A 26,297-nucleotide genomic window follows, 5' to 3' on the forward strand; every position below is an offset into this window, starting at 1 on the left:
CATTTTCCACTTGCAGAGAGTCATCTAAATGATGTTTATGGCCACAGGTGAATAGGACGTGACGGTCTTATTTCATGATCTTCAAAATCCCTTGTTTTCAACCCCATTGATCACCATATTTGGAGATTATTGAAGCAACTAGTTTACAATGAGAATATTGATAACCTATATCAATTAATTGATGGAGTTATACTTTTTTGTAATACTATTGAAAACGATCCCAGAGCATACCTAATTTGATACGGTATTTGAAAATTCGGCAACAAAAATGTGTAGAGGACTCTGTGTTCCGTTGCGAGAATACATTGTGAATTATCCTCAATTTGTTGCAATTATTGTATTCTTTTCAGTCCTCACTCATGCGCCTTAACTACATAATTTTGATTATTGTTTTAAAATTGTTGCTCCTTATTGTTATCAGCTAATGTTTTCTATTGTTTGGCATTTGTCGTTATATTAGTTCGATACAGTTTATCATTTGAGCCCAAATTCCCGAAATTCATAACATTTGCTAGACTCAGTACCTTGTAATTTCTAAGTCTAGGTATTATCAGTCGAATACCTGATATATTGCATCATAAAAAAATTTAAAAATCACATGACCAATGTAAACACTAAAGTCAATCAAATTTTATGGTCAATTCACAAATCACATTGTGAATTAATGAAAAAGAGGAGTTGATACTGTTTAGTAGCCGCACGATATCCTTCCTGAGGGACTCTACATATGGTAGAAGTATGTAAAGTTCTTTATGACTCACCCATTACTATCACTTTGTGATTTTTTCGTATCTTCACGTAGAGCATATCATGAGTATTTCATATGATTGTATTGTTTTTCGATTCTTTTATCTTAGTTTGATTGCAAACTTTTATGAATGTTTTTTTCACCTAATTAGCCCTAATACTTTGAGTGGCGTGAAAAAATTGATAAATAAATGAATCAAATAAATAATGTTCGAGATTTTGTTGGTAACACAATCACAATTGCCGCTTTTATCACTATTTCGTATAATTTTAGTTAACTAACTAGTCATAGTGAGAGTTGATCTAGAAAGAGTAACATATTTCATATACCTAGGTGTAGGTGTAGGTACAGTTTACCAACGATTGAAACGAAAACATCATCAGAATAAGACTTCATAAGAAAAATTAACCCTGCGAATGTTCTCTTACCCTTTTATAGAGCTAGAAACGTACATATAAACAATAAAGTCAGAACATATAAGAGCATTATAATACCTGTAATATCGGATGTAAAACGTGAATCTTAAGACTAAAAATAACAGATTTTATTAATACTTTCGGAAGAATGGTATTGAGGAACAACTTACTGCTTGCAGTAAATATCAAATAATAAAAGTATAACAATAATATTCTCAGGAAAATTTGAAGAATGATTTACAATTTTCGTCCAGCTGTTTTCAAAGTTCATTCTTGTTTTGGTAATTATAAAAGAAGCAGCTTCCATTTAATTATCACGTCAGGTGCGAATTACGTTTTGCGGTGGACATTCATGCCCAACTGTGTGAGATGTATGGGAAATAGTATATAAAAGTGCAACGTATGCGCAAATGGTATAGAGAATTCAAAGACGGGAATACAGACATCCATGACCAACAACGTTCTGATCGGACATAGTTTTCAGAAGAAGTGATTGCGAAAATGGAGAAAGAAATGCTGGAAGATCTATCGCCAATATTCGTACAAGGTGGCTACCAAAAATTTTTACAAACAGCAACGTGTAGAAGCGGTTCCCAGTGATCACCATTTTTTTTCTGAATTAAAAAAGAACACATGGAAGGAACGTATTTCAGAATTCACGAAGTACTGAAAGAGGAGGTTTGGAGCGGCGCTAAGGCGGTCTTCTATGACACAGGCACAAAAAAGATGTTACATTGCATGCAAAAATGCATTGATTTAGTTGGCGATTATGTTGGAAAATGAAGATATGCATTATTCAATCAAGCCAATAAACATGTTTTTTATTGTTAAAATTCGTTGGGAACCTTATTTTATAAACAATCCTCGTAACATTGAGAACTGATTGAGTTATTATGAAATAGTAGTTTAGGTACATAAAATTTCACTTATGATGAGCTCCAGCTGGATTTTTTGTTCCTTTTATTGTCCGGCCTACAAACAAAACTCCATCAAAAATAAGTGTGAGCTAACTTCATTCACTTCATAGAGGAGGTGAAAAAGAAATTGTTGCGTTCCGAAAGCAACACCTATAATCAAACGACTTTCCCATACATCTATTTTTCTCATTCACGATTCTAATTGCCTTCATTCTTCATGTATATTTGTAGTCTGTATAGTGATAGTACATTTTAAGAACTATCATTTAATATCATCTCATATATTCCTTATTATTTCTAAACAAAACTCGATCAATGAGGATATCAATGAAAAAGTTTGGAATATCTCAAAAATATTTCAAACAACAGAGACTGATGAGCATTCGAGGAAGTTATCGCATCCACAATATTCATTTAATAACAGAAAACTCCGATTTTGGTTATAGTACAACAGCAAGACAATTAAAAATAATAAAATTAACGAGTTAAAGTGGCACTCAGTTTATTTTCCAACGTAGAGAAGATAAAACCGTCAACGTTTTAATTAGAACCACCACTTTTAAAGGAAATTTCTAGCGCTAAAGCTTCAGTAACTTTGTTAATTACCCGAAACTATGAAGTTTAATTTTCAGTTTTAATTAGTGTTTTTTCTTTTGATATATTTTTCGGTTCTAACTGAATTTGTTTGACTCAAAAGAGGACAGTTATTATTTTGAATAACTATCGTGTTAGAAAACTCGTTATAAGTATGTTGTCTGTCTGAATATAAAGAATATACTCGTAAAACGGAGGAATATCACGACTAATTCACTACTTCTCACTTAAACCCCTTTATTTTGGAGATTACTCAATTAGATTGCAAAAAAGATGATATTTATGCCTTTAAAAGTTCGAAGTAGCAATTAAAAGACTTTCACAATCACTTAGAGAATCATTCGGAAGAAGGTTATATTTTTGATCCGAGACGTCCCAAAACTTCAATGTAAAAATTTCCGTTCTCTCTTGGAAGGGACGAATTCCCTGTGAATAATATCCCCAGAATAAAAGTGAACAATTAACATTGTTTCGCATTGGACATTGATTGTCGCGATTTTTTTGTTCACGGTTTTGGTTTACAGTTCACGTGTCATCTCACCGTCCAATAAGCTTTCTACTTACAATGTCCAAGCTCCTTGAAAAATTATTCCTACATAGAATAACTGAAGACTTACCTCCACAGGATGGGATCCCCTGCCATCAATTTGGACTTGGACAAAAAAAATCGACAGTGCAACAAGTTTATCGACTCACACAGAAAATAAATAAAGCCCTGGAAAACAAAGAATACTGCTCTGCGGTTTTCCTTGATATCGGTCAGGCTTTTTACAGAGTGTGGCATCAAGGGCTGATACACAAAATTAAAAGAACTCTTCCTCCAAACTTCTGAAATCTTACATAACCAACAGAACCTTCCAAACAAAACTTGATAAGGACAAAAAAATAGTTCTGCGCATTAATTTATTGGTCAAATATACATCAATAGAAGTTAATGTTGATGTTAAAATTTTTAAATCGTCATAAATATAGCGTTTGATGTTACATGCGAACAACAAAATTCAAATAACCGGAACAAATCAGCACATTTTAATTGGATTCGTATAAAAATAGTGCTAGAATTTTACAAATATTTCTGACAGAGAGTCCAAATTAACAATTTTTTCGAATTCCCTTGAATCCCAACAGACGAAAAATGTAAATTAAATTAGGTACAAGAGCATGAAATACATTCAGTAGTATTTACATATGAAGATTATTTCACCTAATATAACACAGTGACACAATAGAATGCCATCTCCTCCCTGTTATTCCGTTTATTATCAAAAATAGAACAAAATTCTGGCTCATTGACTTTCAAACGTATTTCAGTATTTGATAGCATAAAAGTTTCATTACACCGATAAATTCCCTACAAGTAATAAACACTTATATTATGATAAAAACAAGATTTTATTTCACTTGTGAAATTTTTCTACTGAAGAAGTCAGATTATCATCACTTTGAAGCATTGATTGAAAATAATGTCATGAGATTTTGCCTTTTTTGTGTGCGGCTAACCAAAAAAAATTTGTGGTTTTTTTACGGTGAGATGAGAGATTGTTTTTAGTATTTTAGAAGTCAAATGTATATCATAACTATAGTCATGTTCCGGTTTTGGCCACTGTAGTTATCCCAACATACAGTGAACTTAGCATAAGGAAGCATTAGAAAATAACTTAAGAGATTAATGAAGTAGTTGATAATTTATATATATATATATATATATATATATATATATATATATATATATATATATATATATATATATATATATATATTAGAATAGTGTTGTAGTCTGATTTTATTCTTATTTATTTAAATTTAATTTAAATGTTATTGATTTTAGGTCTCTTCTATTCCAAAATAATTTTTTTTTAATAATTTTTAGAAGAAAGATATAAATTGACGTTTCGACTTTTCTTAAAGTTTTTATCAAAATATGATATTGACACTAACAATTTACGTATTTATACCTCACACCTTCATCACGAATATCAAAATAAGAATGAAATCGAACTAGAACTTTGTTCTAATCAATTAAATTATTTGTAGTTTTATTGGAATTCACAAAACGGTTCTATAAGTTTCACTTGAATTATTTAGGGAAAAGTGATAAATAACATATTCAGGAAAATATACTACAATCAATTGAAAAACAAAATAGAAACGAAACATCAAAACATATGACATTTCTTCTTACCATACTCGTATGTAAAAAGACTTTCCCAACAATTATCGAATTATTTCAATATATATAAAATTAGTATGAGTCATGAAGGACATAATACATTATCCAAATATTCCACTAAATTGAAATCTAAATCACCAAAAAACAAAAGAAATAATATTATATAACAAGTCTTGTACTAATTGTGATGCCGTCTACATAGGGTAGACATCTCAGTGTTTAGAAAATAGACTAAGAAGTCATCAATACGATAAAGAAAATAGAACTGCATCAACGAACCATGAAATACCAAAAAAACATAAATTCAATTAAAAAGATTCAAAAATTCTTAAAAAAGGATCTCATATACGAAAAAGAGAATTTTTAGAAATGGTTCACACTCATAAGAACGAAAAAGCTATAAATGATAAAAAAGACCTAAGTAATTTGAGTAAAATTCATAGCTCTATTTTGTAAATTCTAATAAAACTACAAATAATCTAATTGCTTACTGGTATATATTTGAAATGTGAGGACTGAGAAAAATTTAATTTTTCCTATTAGAACAGTGTTGTAGTCTGATTTTATTTTTATTTTGATATTCATGATGACGGTGATCTATTGACCAATATAAATAAGCAAACTGTCATTGTGAATATTATATTTTGATAAAGACTAAAACAAAAATCAAAACGTCAATATTTAATAAATATTAAAAAAGCTAATTTTGAAACAGAAGAGACCTGAAATGAATATATATATATATATATATATATATATATATATATATATATATATATATATATAACAGAAGATGCTTCTTACTACAACGATAATGGAAGAGCAGCGGATCAGATATTTATTCTTGATATTATACTAGATAAAAGCAGGCCTTCATGTTGTATTCATAGATTTTAAGCAGGCTTATGACACAGTAGTTAGATAAAAATTGTATGTTACCTTCAATCTACTAAAAATCTCGAAAAAAATTGTGAGGTTATTCAAAATGACATTATATAACTCACAAAGTAGAGTAACGAAATAACGAATCGTCTCAGAGATATTTGGGGTGTAAAAGGGACTAAAGGTTAAGAAAACGATGATTTTTTAAGACTGATTTTCGATATTTTTTAGTTTTTACTGTTCTTTTCTGTTTTCTCCAATGTTTATATTGAAGATATTTAACAACAGTTAATTTGGAGGTACCCGAACCTCAAAATTACTCATGAATGTTATTGATTTGAGAAAATTTATTCCAATGCCATTGGAAGAATGAGAATTTAACTTCAAAACTTTTCTTACTCGTGTAATTTTTCATAAAAATTTGCCATTTTCATGGAAAAGTGTAACCAAAGACATGTTTCCAAGAATGTTATTCTATTGTTCGGTAAATAAGAATTTTCGACTTATGTTAAAAATCATAACAATTTGATTATATCTAGCTCTTTGGTTATTCGACTTTTCCTTGGAAATGACAGAGTTTTCAGAAAAATTACAATAGTAAAAAAAGTTTAAGCACTGAATTATCCATTGTCCATTTTATTTCGAGCCCTAATTTGAGTCCCTATAACTGCCCAGAAATGCGACTTAGTACAGCGGTAAATTGCCCCTAATCGTCATATTTTGAGTTCCTCTGTACGCCTTTGCTGTGTGTCAGTTCTTTTGCGGGTCACTTTGTATAATGGAATCAATAAAAGTTGTAAAATACCTCTATCACTAATCATAATAATGATATTATTATTGTTTTTTATTATATTAAAACAATAACTTCCTCAGGTACGAACGTGGCTGGATGAGAGAAATCCATTTTTATACTGTATTAATCATTAATAATGATTTAGGAACATGCTTATATAGTTTCATTTTCCTTATCAATTTTTCATTTGTTGCAGGTGTCATTTTTTTCGACAAGTCCCGAATTAAGTAACAAACAACGATTTGAATACTTTTCAAGAACAATACCGTCTGACCATTATCAAGTCAAAGCAATGGTGGATATTATACGAAAAATGGGCTGGAGTTACATATCGATTATATACGAAGAGTCCAATTATGGGATTAAGGTACAAACTCCTAATATACTGCAATAATAATTGGGGTCGAATTGAACGCGTAATATTTTCCTTAGACTCAGTCTTATTGGTTAGAACTTGTCCTGTCTGTAAGTTTATAACGTTAGAAAAATCATCTTAAAATTTAGGGATACAATCAATAGAGTATTCAAATATACGGTATAAACCAGCCAAAAAGAATAAATTTGTTAATAAATAAATGGAGGTGTGTTGAGAAAACCGTTTGTGCATGTCGATTTGTATTTTCAAATGCGCATTTGTTTTTAAGAAATTATAAAGTGTGTGTTATGTGACGGAGGCCAATTCCAACTTTCTTATTTCGAATGCAATCCCCTGTATAATTTTTGGTATTATATTTTGTATTATTAGAATATTCTAGACATAACTCATATACAGTGTTCTTTACCTATCTCCAAATAATCGGAAATATTGTGTTTTATTTATTTATTAACATTAGAAAAAGAAAATCATTTTATTTCTCGAAATCGCTCCACCAACAACCCCCAATAAGTGATACTGGTTATATATCATTAATGTAAAAAAAACCTGAATGTCAATGAAGCAAATGTTCAAAATGCTAACCGTGAACGTCTTGGCTACATGCTAATCTGATAAAGAAAGAACTTTTTCCAGCATCTGAGACATGACTGATCTGATCGCAAGCGTGATTCTTCTTTTTCAGTCCTCTAAGTTGATGGTTTTACTTTTGTATAAAATACTTTCAAAATATGCTCAAAAAGTGATTTAATGAGTTAGATCAGTAGATCAGAGTGGTTATTCAATCGATTCGCCACCGAATATTACTAAAACTATATTATATTTGCATGAACCTATGGGTTGCTATAGTTGAAAGGATACCAACAATTCCTACCCAAGTATTTATTATTTTAGGATATAGCATATGCTCTTCTCTCATCCGTTGAGGATTCTCATTATACTGCTGTCGGACACCCCTTTTGATTCTGAACTGGGTTTCTGCATATATTTTCACCCTTGATGTTTCCTGGTGATATATGTGAATAGTTTTTGTTAAACCTCATGAAAAGCAGCACAACTCATTAAGGAGCTCAAATTTTCCATTATAAGTTCAATTTTAAGCCACATAAATTTCTGTAGCTGTACACCTTCAAATTATTAACATAATTCAATTCATGTTTCGTCTTATTTCATTGCTTTCTTGACGATTTAATTAACTGGATTATAATTAAATCCGGTATAGATGCGAGTTTAGATATTTTATACAAGAAATTTTTACAATTTTTATGAATTTTAATAATTCTATTTATATTAAATTACAGGAAATATGGGACGTTATAGTTTCTCTTAATTTCTCTTAGTTTCTGTTAATAACATCAAATTGTTACACGTTTGTTTTAATATAAAAATTTTGGGTTTGGGAATGTCGATATACAAGGTTCCGGTAAACTATACATAATGACTTTTTAATGAAAAATTTACTTTACCGTGAAAGATATTTTCTTGTTGAACATTATTTTCTATACTCTTAATCCAGTGCGTTAACAATAACAATACAAAAAATAAGCTCCCAACATTCGCGTTTTATCTCATCATATTTTCATCATCACGTATGTTTACTCAAAATCATACTCCTTTACTAAAGGACATATATCTGTAGCAGAGGATATGTAATAACAATACGCGCTACTCAAAATCATAATATATTCATATGGAATAATAATAAAAGGCAAACCGAATAAATCCTACGCCAAACATTTGTTTAATGAAAAATCTGCACCAATGATTCTTATATCGAGTAAAAATGTAATATATTATTTTTCCTATCACATTTTTACAGTCCAGGAGGAGTCAGTCAATCACGTGCATGAACCTTATTGAAAATTTGACAAATTAATTTTATACCTCATTAAGTGCGATTTTCTTCACTTGAATTTCAATTCAGTTGACTCTTAAAATACCCATTACATTTTTTATGCTTCATTTTAAATTTGTCAAGAGAAATCGCAATATTTGAAATATATAAAGCAAACGCTATCTAGCACGTTGTTACTTAAATACACCCTCTAGTGATAGACTTTAAATTCTGAAAGTATTCTTATAATATGGAATTAATCATTTCTATATGGTGATAGATGACATCACTTGATGAAGTTTTATATTCAATAGAGACACAAAATAGTTGATGATAAAAGCAATTTATCATCTTTATTTTCAGGCTTTCGAAGAACTCGAAGACCTTCTGGCTAAATACTCGCTTTGCATCGCAATAAAGGAAAAATTAGTCAAAGATTCCGGCGTCGCTCGAGAATCGGCGTACGATAACATTGTACACAGATTAATGACAAAACCAATGGCACGAGGTGAGTTGATAGCATGTCATCTATTAATGTCAACTTTATCTTTCTTGAGAAGTTTGAATTTAATGCCGTAGCGCAAATAAAGTTTAGAAGTATCCAGAGCAAAAAATATGGCATTTCAACTAATTCATGCTAATTTCATGAATATATGACTCAATTTATTCATAGCGAATAAAATAAATTTCTGAAATAACATTCTAACTAAATCGAATGATAAGAAAAATACTTCTACAGTGATAATTAATTGGTCAATAATACCTAAATTTCATATTATCACAACTAGCTCAAGATAAAGAAGAAATTCATACAAATATCAAAATCATCAAACTAAAAGTATATACTTTAAATTCAAATTAGATCTAAATTTTGACATAGTGACATAATTTTGATATTAATAATAATAATTTGATTATATGAATTTATTCATTAATATATATACTAGACGGCCATCGAAATAATTTGGAGGGCTCTCATACCGCAGACCGCCAGTTATCATACATAGTATTTCTAATAACAAGGACCTAACCGTAAATTGGATGTTAGCTATTTCTTATTCATGGGTTTTCATGGTCATTATAGATTCTACATTTTTTCTATTACTTGCTCTATTTTTCATTGTGTTCTTCTGTATTGTAATTTCTCTGAAAATGGAATAAATACTACCGGCAGTTTGAATTTTTTTATAGAAAGTTCAGTTCTCATATCAAAATTCACTGTAAACCTCAATATACCTAGTTCTAGTAAAATATGACATATTTCACATCGGATCTGACGAATAGATGACACCTTTTTATCTACTAAAAAACACACTAATTATAAAAATGCATATAATTCGAGGAAAAAATAGAATAAAATTATAAAAATAGTTCCTACTAAATGAATTTACGTTTATTAGTAGATATTCCTTGTCTGGAGTTTCGTTTAAGCATCTCCGCAATTCGTTGGCTATCTACACGTTTGATTTTCTTGGGACATAATTGTCGGACTTTCTGTTCAAAAATAAATGTAATTTCTGATACATGGATATATCAATTTTATTTTTTAAACTGATAAAACTCCGCAACATTGAATATTGTGTAGACGCCTCTTTCGACAACATAGTATACCAAAAGTACAGTTTTCGAAAAAGATATTTTTTTCTTGACATTTCCTGCAACAAATCTAAAGTTACTTTTGCTGCTTTTTTTCGATATCTCTGGCGGAGTATTATCAAAATCGCCATTACTGTCAGTATCCATATTATTTATTATAAATTGGTATAATTATGTCCTACTAAAATAATATTTGATCGAAATTGTGATCATCAAACCACGAATGAAAACTACCTTAAGAACGTAAAAACCTTCTATAATCTGACAGTTGTGTGTGTGTGTGTGTGTGTGTGTGTATGTGTGTGTGTGTGTGTGTATCTTGTATCTTGTATCAACAAGTTAGTTTTATTCAAAAAACGTTAATAATTTGGTAATAAGTTTGAATGAAAATCTTTTGAATTGCTCGAAAATTGTTAGTGATAATTTCAGTGGTGCTTTGAATTTTAGCAATAATTGTACCAATTGAACATTCAATATCACTATAAATAACAAATAAATACCTATATATAGTTGCCCAATTAGTTTGTTTCTCTAAGTTTATAAGAGACAATAATTTTTTCTTCAAATTTCAATTAGAGAGCTCAAATGTAATTACATTTCATCCTAGGATTAAAAGTGTTGCTAAGCAACGAGCAAATTGTTGTACCGTAAGGGTGACTTTTGCACCTGAAAATAGTACAAAAATGTCAACATTTTTTGATGGTTGGAGAAAAATACTTTTCCTCATTTATATATCACATATCGTCGCTTTAATTCTAACACCTGGCAACCAAAAAATAGAAAATTGACATAAGAGACATAAAATTATATAAAACTGTTTGTGAAGAGAACAATATGTGAATCCAATAGTTGAATGGAAAGAGTAAAAAATAGTTTATTCAAAATAGATTTATAAACGTATATTTGTGATAAGATTTCAATCTAACATAAAAACTGATTTCAATTACTCAAATTAATATTTACAGTGAAATTGGGACAATTGTTTATATTATTACATTTGTTAATTTTTTTCCTTCCGTTGTAACCTCGCAAGTCAAAAATTGTGACGTTATAGTTTCTATTTTTGAGGTTGAAGGCACCCTAGTATCGAGAAAATCGTAAAGTGTCGATTTGACAGGCTCCTCCAGTGCAGAAGTATCTGTGTAGCCTTTTACGGCGGTAGATTTCCACTCGTCTGCCGGGTAGTTGAACTGCTGATATATCTTCTCCTTGTGACTTGTGATAGTCCGGTAAAAGCTTCTACCGGACTCATTTTTATTTACTTTCCAATCTTTAATGAAAAAAATAATAAAATAGTTAGTCTAAGATAGTGGTCAATTGGTTTCTATAGTAACCGAGTTTTGTAATATTTAAAACTATAAAATAACTTGACATATGTTGACGTTTAGTTGAAAACGGAAGATTTATTATAAAATGGATGTTCAAAATGATGCATTTGATTGTGTTTATGGTGCAATGCCTGTTTAAAAAAAATATTGTACCTAATACGTCCCGAAAGTTATTTTTTACTGGACTCGCCTGCGGCTCGCCCTGCAATTTTGCCCACTTGTCCAGTAAAAGACCACTTTCGGGACTCGTTACGTACACTACTATTCTTGAATTGTCCAGAAGCAGGTTTCGAGTGATATTGCTCGCAATTTCTGTAATTTCAGGAGTGCAATCAGATTCTAGTTCCATGTTTATTCAGCTTAACAATCAGTAATAGTTTGAAAAGTATTTTGCAAAATAACAATGATGTTTCACACTTCTAAATGGCAGTACAAGATTATTATAATTACAGAACCTTTGACAAAACACAAAACACAAAACTATCTAATGTAACTTGTTAAATATACAAATATAAAAGAGTGTTATAATGAGTATTCCATCAAAAAAGCATCGTTATTTTTTCGCACTCTTTGGGTGTTATATTGGAAGCTTCATTTAAAAAGCATTGTTCTTTTTCGCATGCTTTTAGACGTATTTATAACAAGTAATTTCACGTATTTGTACGAGTTTTGAAATGTTTTTTCTAATGGTGGTCATACATAAAGCTTATTTTCAAGCGTCGACTGTATTTTCACATATTACTGATTTAATAAAAATAATAGTGATAAATTGAGGGAAAATTGTTTCTCGAAGAAATTTATTCCATTTTGCCAATATTACGAATTTTCCTATTCTCGCTTCAAAAATAATATTAATTTGGTATAATTATCCATTTTCACAATATACATGATCAAATATTCAAATATTGTACTAAGTCTGTTAAATTTTTCATGTGGATTGCGAAACTTCCTTGAAATAAGTGTCCCAATACTGAAATTAACCATTCCGGATAATTTCGGAGGCCTACGCTGCAAATCTAGAGACATTTTTGCAATAAAATATAACAGTTCCAATTAGATCACGACCCCCATAATGAAATTTTGTTATAGTTTTCCATAATTAGTGACTACTAAAATAATGAGAGCTCATTATTATACTAGTAGAAGAATGAATCTTTTCATGGTCTGTGTTCCCGAGAGTTATATATTTATTGTTGTACAATTGAGGATAAAATTATTTGATTGTGACTTCTACTAACTATATGGAATTCCCTTCCACATTCTAGTCTATAATTCAAGATCTTGTCACCGAGCAGTAAAATTTCTGACATTTCTAGATGATCTTATAAGGGGGATTGCAGAAAATGTAATTTGCTTTGAGTTATGGCTGAAATATTTCCACCCGAATTTCGGAGTTTTTATGAAAAGCGCTTTCACAACTCTTTCTGCTCTGTATGGCTCTATTATTAGTTTAATAGATTGAAAAAAAGCTTTCTTAGATACTTTAAATGATAATTTCAGTTGGCTGGAATACAAAAATATTTATGAATTTTCAAAAAATTGTTGTTTCATCCACAAATATATATAGTCCAGGCGCTGGATGGAGTTGAGTATGCAAAATGTGATGACCGGCAACTATGCTCAAATTCTTTTACCTGCGACTCTAAATAATAGAAAATCACATGTTGCCGGCAGCTCTGCTGGTTCGTTTCCCTTTTCCCCCTCCCCTTCACCCTGCTCGGCACGTTGCTGAGTCATAGCACTTGGAGTAGTCAGTAGAAAAGAATTTGTAGCCCAACGGTTAATTTTTGCGTATTTAACTAATAATATTTAAGTTTTTTCGCAGTCGACTGTTTTATTAGTGTTATTTATTTGAATAAAAGCGCAGACAATGTCAATACAAGTGATAAATGTGAAGAAGCGAAAGATAAATGAATTGTCGTGTTTGTTTTGTGATAAATCGGGTGATTTAGTGAAGAGTCCAAAATCACAAACGTTTATTAGTATTAAAAAAGCAGCGGATCGCAGAAAAGATGATATTAGTAAGAAAATAGAAAGTGATACAGACTTTACTGCACACAATTGTTCCTGGCATCGAGCTTGTATTGCAACTTATATTAGTGAAGAGAAAATAAGGCGTCGAGAATTAGCATTACTAAAGCAGGAGAATGTCTCTACTTCCACCTCCTCTACAGAAGCAAATGTTTCAGGTAGCCAACGTGTTCGTCGGTCATCAAGAAGTGAATTAAAACTTGATACGAAACAGAAATGTTCAATCTGTGGTAAACAAACAAGAAATAAGAACAAAACTCTTTTTTTATGTTCTGAAATTTCAGCAGCGGAACAAATTTTATATACTGCCCGAAAAAAAAAGATGATGTTTTCACAAAAATTGGCACTTGCGAACAACCAGCTGATTTATTTGCAATGGAAGTGAGATATCATAAACGTTGTTATCGTGATTATCTGCGAGTACCAAGAAATTCTGATAATCCAGCAGGCAGACCTTCAATTAAAATACCACATGACATACTTATAGAGGCATTTGAAAAGCTGATTGATGAACTGAAACATCAAGTGTCATTCTTGGCCAAGCGACTAGCTGAACTAACTGAAATAGAAGATGCAATTGTAGAAGATCGCGTTATGAAATCACTGATTATTGCTTATTATTTGCTTGGATTGTAGTGTATCAGTTAAGTGGAGCTAAATTAGATTGAGGTAGACTTTTAGAAGTCAAAATCTCGAATCAAAAGAGATGTATGATAAGGCGCATTTTTATAAAGGAGGAAACTGTTTGTAACTGTTTAAATGTTTACTCCTTTGATGAGTGTTTGAATTAATTCCCAATTTTATAACGCTTTTCGCTAGAAAATTGTTTTTGAAATTAGTAAATACTGACTTTGACTGATTTTGGTATTAAGTCTGCTTCTTTAACACTTTTCTCAACCTAAACAAAACTTAATGTTCATGCGTTTTTCAGGATCCATATTTGAGATAATGAAAACACATCTTACATCAATTACAAAAGAAAAATGACAAGCTTTACTTCTTCTATGCTTCTTTCAATACATAAGGATGGAGGTATAAAACATACTAACTGAAATATATGCAGCATAAGTAATTGTTGGTACTAAAAATCTAACCTAAATTCTTCTTGCGTAAAATAACCATTTAATACGTATATTAAAAAAAAAAAGATCAAAAGATCAATTATTTAACGATTAGATTGTTTCGCAGTCAACTGGAAAACACCGTTAAATGAAACGGAACAGCTCCTGAGTCTAATCCCTTATTCAATTTATCACTTAGCGTCAAATATAAGGCCCGGAATGGAAATGTTAATTATACAACTACCTTGTAATTTTATAACGATCCGTTTATCATTGCATATTATTGGGATTATCTCCAAAATTTATACATCTGCTGATACTTAATTGAAACCTATGAAATAATTGATTCATATTAATTAATTACTAATTCTGACATTTCATTTGATTGAAATTCATGTTTATTACGATTGTATAACAAATAATATTGGGTATGACTGTATGAGTATGTCAGTACGAATTTTGAATTTCCTAATATCTGAATAAATGTGCGAATGACGAGAATTTTTCCTCTACTGTCTATTCGCCCAAACAGAAAAATTCTCATAATAATTTTATTATGAGTTGTTATTTGAAAGGAAAGATAATGTAACTGACAATGAGAATAAATCATTGAAAAACCATGTAAAAAATCATTTCATAACTTAGATAAGTAGCTACGCAATTAGTGGTGCTCTAGATGTTCAAAAGGTCGTCCATTATTTTCTGTACATGAATTTAGTCGCTGACGGGTAGATAGAACACTATTTTCCGCCATTGAAATACTCAGTATTGCCTGTTGTATTCTTTTAATCATCTCTTGTCTTGGGTATGATTGGGATCTTTTATTAGGTCCCACAAATAACAGTTCAAGCAAATTAGGTTTGGAGATCTAGATGACCCAAGAAGTATACTTTGACATACTGTCCACCTATCAGGGTACATTTGATCTAAAAAATGCTGAACATATATGAAATAATGTGCTGAGTAACTAACATGTCGAAAAACATGACGAATATCAAGGTATATGTCATTTAAAATAAGTGGCAATTCGTTTCTAAAAAGTCTGGGCATCTAACTGACTTACTATAAAAACTGCATAATTATCTGTCAGTCCAAAATCCTATACAACACATTTACAGACCAACGAACCTGATGAGACTTCTCCTGCATACAACGATGATTTGTTTCGGACCAGTAGTGCATATTATAGCGATTTACTCTACCATTACTTCTACACGTAATGTTATTTATCCACAAAATACAAAATTCACGGAAGTATCGTCGAGTATCAAATTTAATATACAATTGCAATAATCCAGCTTGATATCAAAACGTCGAACATTCAGACTGTGGTGTAGGACCATTTGAGTGATATCTCGCCGCTTACACATTTCTTAAGATATATCGGAACAGAAACTTGAACTTATGTCGTTCCATCAAAATTTGTCAAGAAAAATCTTAATATCTACATCTATATCTATACTTCGCTAAATAATTTACTAGGAATTTAAATATTTTCAAATACGTCGTTTAGTGGTAGACCTAAAAGTCTGATAACAATTGTTAGTCGGGGCCACTTTTATCATATTTTCTGTAATCTGACGCTGAAATATAATTCGTTCCTGAGATTTACACGATGACCGTTCTTGGATGCTCGTCCGGCTCATAATCATCGTAGCTCGTAAATATGTAGATTAGATATATACTTTGTAACATGAAACAGACTACTTTCTTCTCTCAAATTCACTGGCAGCTATATCTATACAAACGTATTTTTATTTATTACAGTAACCTCTTTCACAATCTTCATGGCATAACTATATGATATAATATTTTATCTGAAAATGATTTAAGCATACCACCTGTTCCAATAACTCCATCCTAAATTACCGCTCTTATATTTGTTTCTTTTATGGCTTTATAGAAACTATCGAAGTAGATCTTCTATCTGCTGATTGTGGACTAGGTCCACAATAAGATTTTGATAACAGTTTCTAAAAGAAACGGTAGAAATATCAAACTTTAAACATGGCCTAAAAGAACTCTTGATTTTTATTTTTTTGTATGTCAATCCTTTTCTGATATTTATTTATTTATATATTCTAGATTTTGCAATGAAGTTTGATATTTTCAAGTTGCAATGGCGAAATTTTGAGAAACTGCAAACCTTAGTAACCTATCAATGTCGATACTCATGACAATTAATTAATTAAGGTTTAAAGTTTGAAAAACCAGACACAAATCAAAAAACTTATCCGTTAATCTCATTCACCAACAACAATTCTCTAATTCTTTTAGATTCATATAAATTAACAAACACAAACGATTCACAATTGTATGTGTTTAGATACCAAGAATCCTTCCATTGTGATCATAGTGTCGATCTTTCCCAAACTGGTTGAACTAGAGCTTTGCTCTCTCTATCACCACACCTACATTTATCAATATTCGAAGTATAGCTCATCGTATTCTATAGCCTGAACTCAACTTGCAGCTCTTTGAGACCTTGTTTAAAACATTATTGGGGATTAGATGCACTGTTTTTCTAATATCTCCTTTGGATTAAAATTTTTACCCAGGTAAGAATTTCATTTTGGATCTGAATAGATAGTACTCTGACGTTGCAAAGTACGTTAATAATTCCACCAGATATACATCAAGACTTTCATATCGAATCGACCTGTTTTTGCGACGGGTTTTGTCTAACCACAGATGTTGGCTGTTCGGGTTTAAATAAATTTATTCTTCATCTTCATCTTAACAATACACAATCTTCATATTTATCGCACTACATACTATTTATTATAAAAATTACTGCGTCGTCAATAAATACTTTTTGTATTAAGCGGTATCAAATAATTACTGATATATTCCAAGACACAGCACTTTACGCTTCCTGTACATATGTATTATCATGATGTGATTTTCATGTTTCACTCAATAGACTCTGATCGATATTATTTATGTTGTTACACAGTATTAGTTACGTAAGAAAAATAAATTTTAAATGTAAACGATAAAAGTTTCCGCCCGGTCACGGTCACCTCTAAAGACCGTCTGTTCACAGATAATTGCTGTTCGGATTTCGATCGTGAGCAGCAAGGTCAGATACATTGAGCGTGAATATTTGATAATGAACTTTCCACTATCATAATCGGCCACTTCAATTGTCCCACTGCCAAGGTAGATACTGAAAAAGGATAATAATCAGTAAACCAGTTTAAATTTTATGTAATGTGGCGTGTAGCTCCATTATCAGTCGATCCCTGGTCATATGTGATAGCCATGTTGATGTCACTGCTAATCGAGACCAGAGCAACACGGTAATCGGTCTTATTAGCTTGTAAGCTCTTTGGTTCACCCCCGATGGTCACTGTTGCCGCGCTAGTGCCGCCTGCTCTTGCTGAATACTTAGGCTTTCATCAGCTTTCCACTTGGGACATTAACGAATCCAATGATCTTTAGAGCTACAAATTTCGAATTTCGAATGCTTAGTTTTCTTCTTCTGCTTTTTGTGTAGCACTTAATCAGATTTGGAAGCTGGTGCCACAATACATTTATGCAAAATCAAAGTAGACTAGAAATCTGATACCGACTTCTTTTCACTTGCTTTCATCAGTAGAAAACTCAACTTGAATTATTGAAAACGCTCAAGTGAAATATGCAGCTCAATAACAGCGTCGACGGTTTTTATCTTACGCATTTTCAAGCCAGCAGCAAACTCACGGTATTGATTTTTCACACGAGATAAAATGGATGGGGCGCCTTCGGTATCATCTTATTCCATACTGAAACAATCAAGACACTGACTAAACAACTGAACTTCACTTCAGATTTGTTGTCAAAGTGATCAACCAAAATGTCCCTAGGTGACAGCTTACCTGCAATTCGCTGCTGAAGATCGTCACTAACACACTGAGAAATGCATTTTCACCCTTACTTAGCGTTTCAGATGAGAACACAGGCTTCCTCTTGGTACCATCAACCATTCCAGCTCATCTTACAACTTTAATATATCCATAATACGATTCTTCCATGTCGGCCGATATTTTGCACCAATCAATGGTTTGATACGCAAGCAGGTAAAACCGGCACTTCTAGGATCACGTCTAGGCTGCTTAGATCTTAGAACACAACACAACGCAGTTAATAGAACTGACACCCATAACCTGATGTGATTTTCATGTTTTTATCTAAACAAACTCAGATCGACATTATTAATGGTGTTAAAGAGTCTCAATTACTTGAGACAAATAAATTTCAAATACAAACAAATCGGAACATGTGAAGTAAGAACGTCATTTAGAATAACAGCACTAAATGTTAAAACCCGTCCGTCAACCACTCAAAACGAAAAACCGCAGTTTCCGCAGAGAGTTGCTACAAAAATAACAGTATAGTTGGGATTCTTCAGCATATTAGTATTAGTAAAAGATGATCACATACAAGAATCCTTATAAATCTGGGCCAAAATATAAATCAATTTTACATATTGCAATACTGCTCTGTATTCTCTATAATTAGGAAACTAAAAATTGGTTCATCCATTATCTGTTTTCAAAATTCTCGCATTACTCGATTTTCAGAATATTTCTTGTTTCTGTTGAATTTGCTTCGCTCCATTTAATATTATTCATCTTCTAGTTTCGTAGAACTGCAATACAAAGCAACTAAACATTAATTTATTCCAGTAATCTATATTATGGGTATCAATTGAACGTTAATCAATCTCTTGTGTTTGTTTCATCAATAGAGATGTCACTCACAGCACATAATTAATATTTTTATTACAACGATTCAAAACGTACCTATTGTCAGAAAATGGGAAAAGTGAAAGTTAGTAGGTAATTTTCTATCCAGACAATGCTGAAATGACGTGAATGGAAACAGAACTCGATAGCAAAGTTCATTTTCATATTCCCAGCAATATCAAACCATTATTGGAATAATAAATTTGAAAAATAAGTGATAGTCTGGTCAAAATAGATATTATTTACTTAATAAAAATTTACTCAGATCTGAATTATGGTGAAGACTTTGGGCTTAGTATTAAAAATAAGTTTCTAGAAGTCCTTATCGATTCCAGATCTGCGCAATAATTGAATAAAGATGGAACTTTTTAGTTTCAATGATTTTCATGGTTTTTATATACCGAAACTGTCCTTGTACTCGTACTAATTTGGCTAAAAATTCCCATTTCTAACATATCGCGATTTTGAATGTCAAAAAAGTTACATATGATAACGCACACATTTCCACTTTATTTTGTTATTTTGATTTACTGAAGATATTGCTTCTATTCTTACAAGTATTTTCTGTTTATCCTTCGCAGTTTTCCAAGACTAATCTTTAATGTGGCCCATTCCACCTCCAGTGGTGATTTTTAGGAAAAATTTGAAACAATTGTCATAATATTCGGAATCAGCAGCAATTATACCGTACTGAAAATCAATGCGTGTTACAACTACTTATGCTATGTCATTGAGCTTCTTTTAAAACATATATTTTGATTGGAAGATTTATAGTTTATTTTTCTTTCTGGTCTCTTCCGTCACTTGCTTTATCGCCGCATAATAAGCACCGTTTTTTCAAACGAAAATCAGATTTAGCACGCAATTGATGTTTAATGCATGTAGAGTTTCCGGCACTGAACATATTTTTCAGAAAATCAGCAAACCCTTCATTTTTCTCCATACCTCAATCGCTCAAAGTTTTCATTCAAAGAAATACATTAGCAGATCAAACTTTATTAGTATCCCTCATTTTTTTGATCACTTTTGGCAAGCAAATACAGATGTCCCATTCATAATTGGCCGTTACACGCTGCTCTAACAGAACATTAAAGACATGTCTAGTTATTCCAAAACAACAGGCGACCATTTGTTTCAAAGTGCTTCGTGCGCGATCCATTTAATAGTTGGATTTAGCTCGACTTGAAAGACCCATAAAGTCGATGTTGTTGTTTATAGTTCATATGCATCTATGCATATGCATGAATCGTCCCCTATCACGAGCCTATCACGATCTTATGGAAGGTTGCTGAAAACCGCGATTGAATGTTTTCAGCAACCAAATATTCATGTAATATTGAATGTAAGCGAGTGAACTAATGGCCAAATGTCTTAATCTCACTATATGTCACACGCACAACATCAATGTTTTCTGGCATAACAGCCGATTTTGGACGACCGTCATAAAATTTATCCTGTTGCGAAGTGCGACCACGATTGAATTAAGAAAATCAGGTGGCTCGAGATGATGTTTCATCAACAAAAGTAGAACTGCTGTTGGTTCAATCTACGTTGAAAGTCATAGAAAATCATCGCATAAAAATGTTTAATTTCGTTTTTCACCAAGATGAATGATTCAAGTGTGTAAAAAACTCAAATAGCACTTGTATGATAACACGTTCTGAATACGTAAAAATGTCAAACATCATGATGGCAATGTCAGATTTGACATATTCATATCAGTGTTGGCATATCTATGCCGACATATCTCGAAATTTAACCTTCTTACCTAGAAATAATGTTTTTTATGTCAGCTTCAGACAAGTTTGATCACATGGTATCTCTAAATAAACTTCACTATCAGTAGAGAAGCGGGTGCGCCTTTTAAGATCAACAGTATGTTTAATTGGAAATTTATTATGAGAAAAAATCACATACTTCCATATTGTAGGCGGTTCGATAAAACACTCGAATACACTTGCATATTTCACAGTAACTTTTTCTTCGAAAAGTCACTCTTCCATCAAATTGAACTTAAAATTTATTCGTTCTCTTTAACCATTTGAGTCTATTTCCAATTAATAGGGTCAAAGGTTGATTTATATTCATTCATTTATCTTATTCTGTCTTGACATTTCTCTCTTTACCGTGAGTATTTTCAAAAGGATACACTGGAAGCTGAAGCTCAAACTATTCTTATATAACAAACAAAACCAGATATACTACTGCTTCAAATATCATTTTTAAATTATATTTGTATTTGTTTTTTGGTGAAAATTCAAACTAGTTTCAGCTACATTTCAATTAATGCATGTACGTCTTAATCATTGTTTTATTATTATTAACTGTATTCTGTTGAAAATTAAAGGGTGGGATAGAATAAAATGAGCTTAAATCAATACATACAATACAACAATCCATGAAATCTATAAACAATTCATCAAAAAAGCTTACCACAGTAAAACAATCGACCAAGACTACTACTTATGAATATTAGCTGAGAAATTCCCCTTACAATTTCAGCCGTTTTGCATACTTTCTTTCTCTTTGACAATCCTATAGGTGAATCGTTGTGTAAATGGAAAGAATTGAATATCGAGCTGTGATTCAATATTTGTTTTTGAGAAGCGAATAGCTTATGCGAATGGAAGAAGAAATAGACAGGGTATTGGGACTCTGCACCATAATTTATCGTGAAGTTTTGAGCAGTTTAATTCAAATGTGTCTGTATCAGCTTGAATGACGACGAGCGTTCGAGATGGCCAAAAACAACCAGCAACATCATCGAAAAAGTTCACCAAATGGTACTAGACTAAACTACATTAAGTTTAGAGAAATATAAGAGTCTATCCGCATAACAAATAAACATAATTTTCTTATAGTGACATTATAAATGCGAAAGGTATCCACGCATTGGGTGTCACATTTGCTCATTTCATCGGATTAGAATGAACATTTTCCAGGCATTTGTGACGCAGTTTGAGAAAAATGAATCGAACTTGTTACATCGATTCATATTTGTAGATGAAACCTGGATCCACCCCTACATTCCAAATAGTCAAGACAGTGGGTTGTTAAAGGCGGAAGAGGCAAAGACGATTTCATTGACTTAAAAAGTGGTTGCGACTGTTTTTTGATAATCATGAAACTATCTCCACAAATTTAGAACAATATTACAACTCATTACTCGATAAGATGAAAGGAGAAATTACAAAAATAGTCCCTAGAGAATAAAACAAAGATAAATAAAACAAATTTTCAATTTCCGCATTCTGTGCATAACTCTACAGAGAATAAATATGGTTGGCCTAAAATGCCAAGTGCATTTTTCAATTTAGATATGATTTTCTCTTTCAATCACTGATACCCAAAATGCCCAACGTTTATTGGCAAATATTTTGAGCAAATCCTTAAATATTTTTTTTTATTAAAATGTTATTTTCACTTGAAAAAATGAGAAAGATAATATAGGGAAAACAGCGATGTTAAAAATACTGATAGTTATCAACAAACTGTCTTTGGTGAGGATATGAAAAACAATGTACTGTTTAATAATATTCCAACTTTACAAGAAAGATATCCAATGATGTTGAAATTAATCAATTGTAAGATGCTTGAATTATTAAAGCACATGAATTTCATCCATACAAATTAGGAATTATCTATGAATCACAGATTGGTGGAGCAATGCTGTATTCAACGCGTAGGAATTGTGGATGTCGGGGCCAATAACTGCAAATAATATCTCACAAAACTCTCATTGAAGTACAATATTTGAAACTACATACTAATGTCCCAATTTTGCTTTATGTGTAATTTCTATTACGTTCAAGATTATGTCAAATAGTCAATGGACAGCCTTATGTGCATAACGAACATACGCATATGAATATCATCAACTATTACAAGAATTCCGACCTAACTTGAACATTTTCTTTGTTGGAATAATTCAATCACACACTATTATATATTCCATTACTCTCCCACTTTTCATTATCTTTGGTAATTTGATATTTTTGAGAGTAATGTATAATTTTGCACTTAATAAAATAGTCCTAAGAACTATGACATGATAACTCCAAATTGGAATTAATATAATGAAAAAATAATTAAGATCGGAATCACTACGGACATTAAGACTTTCACTACTTCAAGGCAACTAGTGAGCTTGCTTTATGGGTGTTGTAAATATAGGAGATTTATTGTCGGAATTTTTTTCCACGGCGTGCATGGATGTGTATGAGATTCGCCTCTTTGGGTTATCTCTAGTTGTCTTCGTTTGTGCTTCAGCATATTTTTGTTTTGTTCTTTTCTCGAAATTATCTAAACTGGAAAGAACAAAGGTGGGCTGGATTTAGGTTAATCGGTATGGACACAAGATTTGGCAAGTGTAAGAAACATCGTAGTTTGTAACAAACGCCAAGTATTTCTTTTTCCTCACGGAGATATGTCGATTAGTTTCGTTGATGTACCAAAGGGCAAATTCAAATAACGGATTTGATACACTTCTGCTGTTTAAATCTGATAATTCATAAGCTGGGATATGTAGCGATGAATATATTATTGGAACAAGCAGCAGGAATATTAGAAAACTATTAAAACAGTTTCAAAATGTGAAAATTCATTCCTTATTTCTTCATTATAGAATTATTCAAGTTAACTTTCCTTGTTTCTATTTCTGCAAATATTAATGTTGTCAAAATCAAAGGTATCAGCAGTTTGCGATCTGATCTGATCAACTTTGTTGACCCATAGTCGATCTCAATCAGATTCTACTCAAACCACTGAACAGTCTTTTAACCTGAGTTACAAACAGTTCATAAGAGATTCACAGGCTAAGAAGGAACTTCGTCATATCAAGTCGAATCTCTGATGGGCAATTTTTTGTTAAGCAACAGTGCCATTACGTTGGTGACTTTTATAATGATATTTGATAATCAACTCACTGCAACCAATCAGTTTGATCAACTTCGTTTTTTACCAGAAATTGTTTGATTTAGCTATTCCATGCAATTATCTTGTTTTAGTGAAGTGCAGCAAGGTAATCATTATAAAATAGTCCACTAATTACTATTAGAAGGAGAAACACAATGGAAATTATCGGTTCTGTTTATAATATTTACTCTTGTTTATATTTCTTCTCCTATTTTATTGTATTCCTTATTTTCGACGAAAAGTACCTACTGCAGCTATCTCTACAAAATCCATGATGTGTTAATATTTTTTGTACCATTTGGGCACACTTAGTATTACACGACAGTATAGTTGTATTTGTGATTGCGGCTCTGATCAAACTGTAATCTGAGAGTTTAGATTTACTTAAAGTTTCTAGATGATGAGATACTGTTTTCATCCATTCCGTTGTAGGTGTATCGATAAGGATTGAAATTTTGTCTGGATTTCTTTAGAGATTCCTACCTTCAGGATAACTTATGTATTGCTTTGAACCATTTTTTTACTGTAAATTTCACAGATTGCAAATGACAAAGGCGTTATTAAAAAAAATTCCTCAAATAATTAACATTAAAAAACAACTTCAAATCGACATATTTCAATTTCGACTCAGAATATTCTAAGTTTTTGAAATATTTTGTTCCAATAAAAATGAATATATGAATAATCCCAGCTATGAATTGCTTTGAATAGCTCTCCGTTCATATGTCCCCGAAAAGGTCATAGACCAAAGAAACATATTTTGAAAACAGAGTTTCTGGAGTTCACGTTGCTATCACGGATAGATAGATAGAGATGATACATTTTTGCATTTTTATATTCTATACATCGGGCCATTCAACAAATGGCAAAAATGTGTGACATTGCGATGAGGAGGGACGTGAGTTCGTCAACGACAAAATTTAGAACATACCAAAATATACGATTTTATAATGATGTGTTTAAGCTGGGTGACCTGGCAAGGATACTTCTGAAAAGTGACTCATTTCTAATAAAAACTCTTCTTCGAGCATGGGATTCATGTATATTTCATTTCGTTTCTTGAAAAACTAAAAATAGAAGAGTTGAACATTTTCCGTTTACTCAGCATTCACTAAAGTAACAAATGAAAACAAATAAACCGCTGTTGTTTATCAGTCAAAGGTTACACCATATCAGATATTTTAATTAATATTAGATTTTAAATTATCTGGAGAAAAATATCAAATTCTTCAGTCATTTGGTTCACCATTTTCCTCAGTTGCATCGTCAAAGCAAGTCTGTTGAATACAACTTGTGAAAACTGCCGATTTGAATTAGAGTACCGAATTAACTGTACACAGGGGTTCAATAGTAGGTCTAGTTACAGCACTAACAAACTCCCATTTACTGAAGGTTTAGCTACTGAATTTTGTTTGTGGGGCGTTAAACTGGTAGGTTGAAACAGATATTTATTAATTAATCAACATCATTAAAGCTTTTTTGCAGGCATATCAAAGTTTTGTTTGTAGAATAGAATGAAGTCCTGATCAGGGAACAAGTCTCAATTATTAATAGAAATTCAAAAGCTCTATCTTCAGTCTTAACACCAGCTGCAACTGCAACACTCGGATTATTTTCAAATTTCACTTTACAGTTAGTATAGTGGCCATCATATTATCAGAATTAACTTGAGTTCAAATATCAAAATTACAAAAGGTGACGACTGAAAAAAGTATTTGGAAGAATTTCTCATAATACTTACTGTTTTGACTTGTTCACACTCCTATGTAGGGTTTAACGAGAAGAATCCAAGAGAGTTGTGAATCGCGCTTATCCCTTACTGTAGACAAACCAAAACTTCTTAGATTCCAAGATCAGCGCTGAAATAACTGGTTTGAGCAAATAACTAAATTGCATACGATTTTGAGAAT

At 31.6% G+C, this 26,297-nt stretch overlaps 1 protein-coding gene across 2 annotated transcripts in view; it reads left to right on the forward strand.

Moving 5' to 3' along the window:
* The window catches only part of LOC130449501 (metabotropic glutamate receptor 2), a 566,135-nt gene that overhangs the window by 443,760 nt on the left and 96,078 nt on the right, over window positions 1-26,297 (forward strand). For both annotated transcript variants that reach the window (XM_056787383.1, XM_056787390.1), the window contains exons 5-6: window positions 6,717-6,887; window positions 9,091-9,235. In XM_056787383.1, the coding sequence (XP_056643361.1) occupies window positions 6,717-6,887; window positions 9,091-9,235 (316 nt within the window). The remainder of the gene's footprint in view (window positions 1-6,716; window positions 6,888-9,090; window positions 9,236-26,297) is intronic.

The sequence above is a fragment of the Diorhabda sublineata genome, chromosome 1 (assembly GCF_026230105.1).
Source record: "Diorhabda sublineata isolate icDioSubl1.1 chromosome 1, icDioSubl1.1, whole genome shotgun sequence".
In the NCBI taxonomy this organism is placed as follows: domain Eukaryota; kingdom Metazoa; phylum Arthropoda; class Insecta; order Coleoptera; family Chrysomelidae; genus Diorhabda; species Diorhabda sublineata.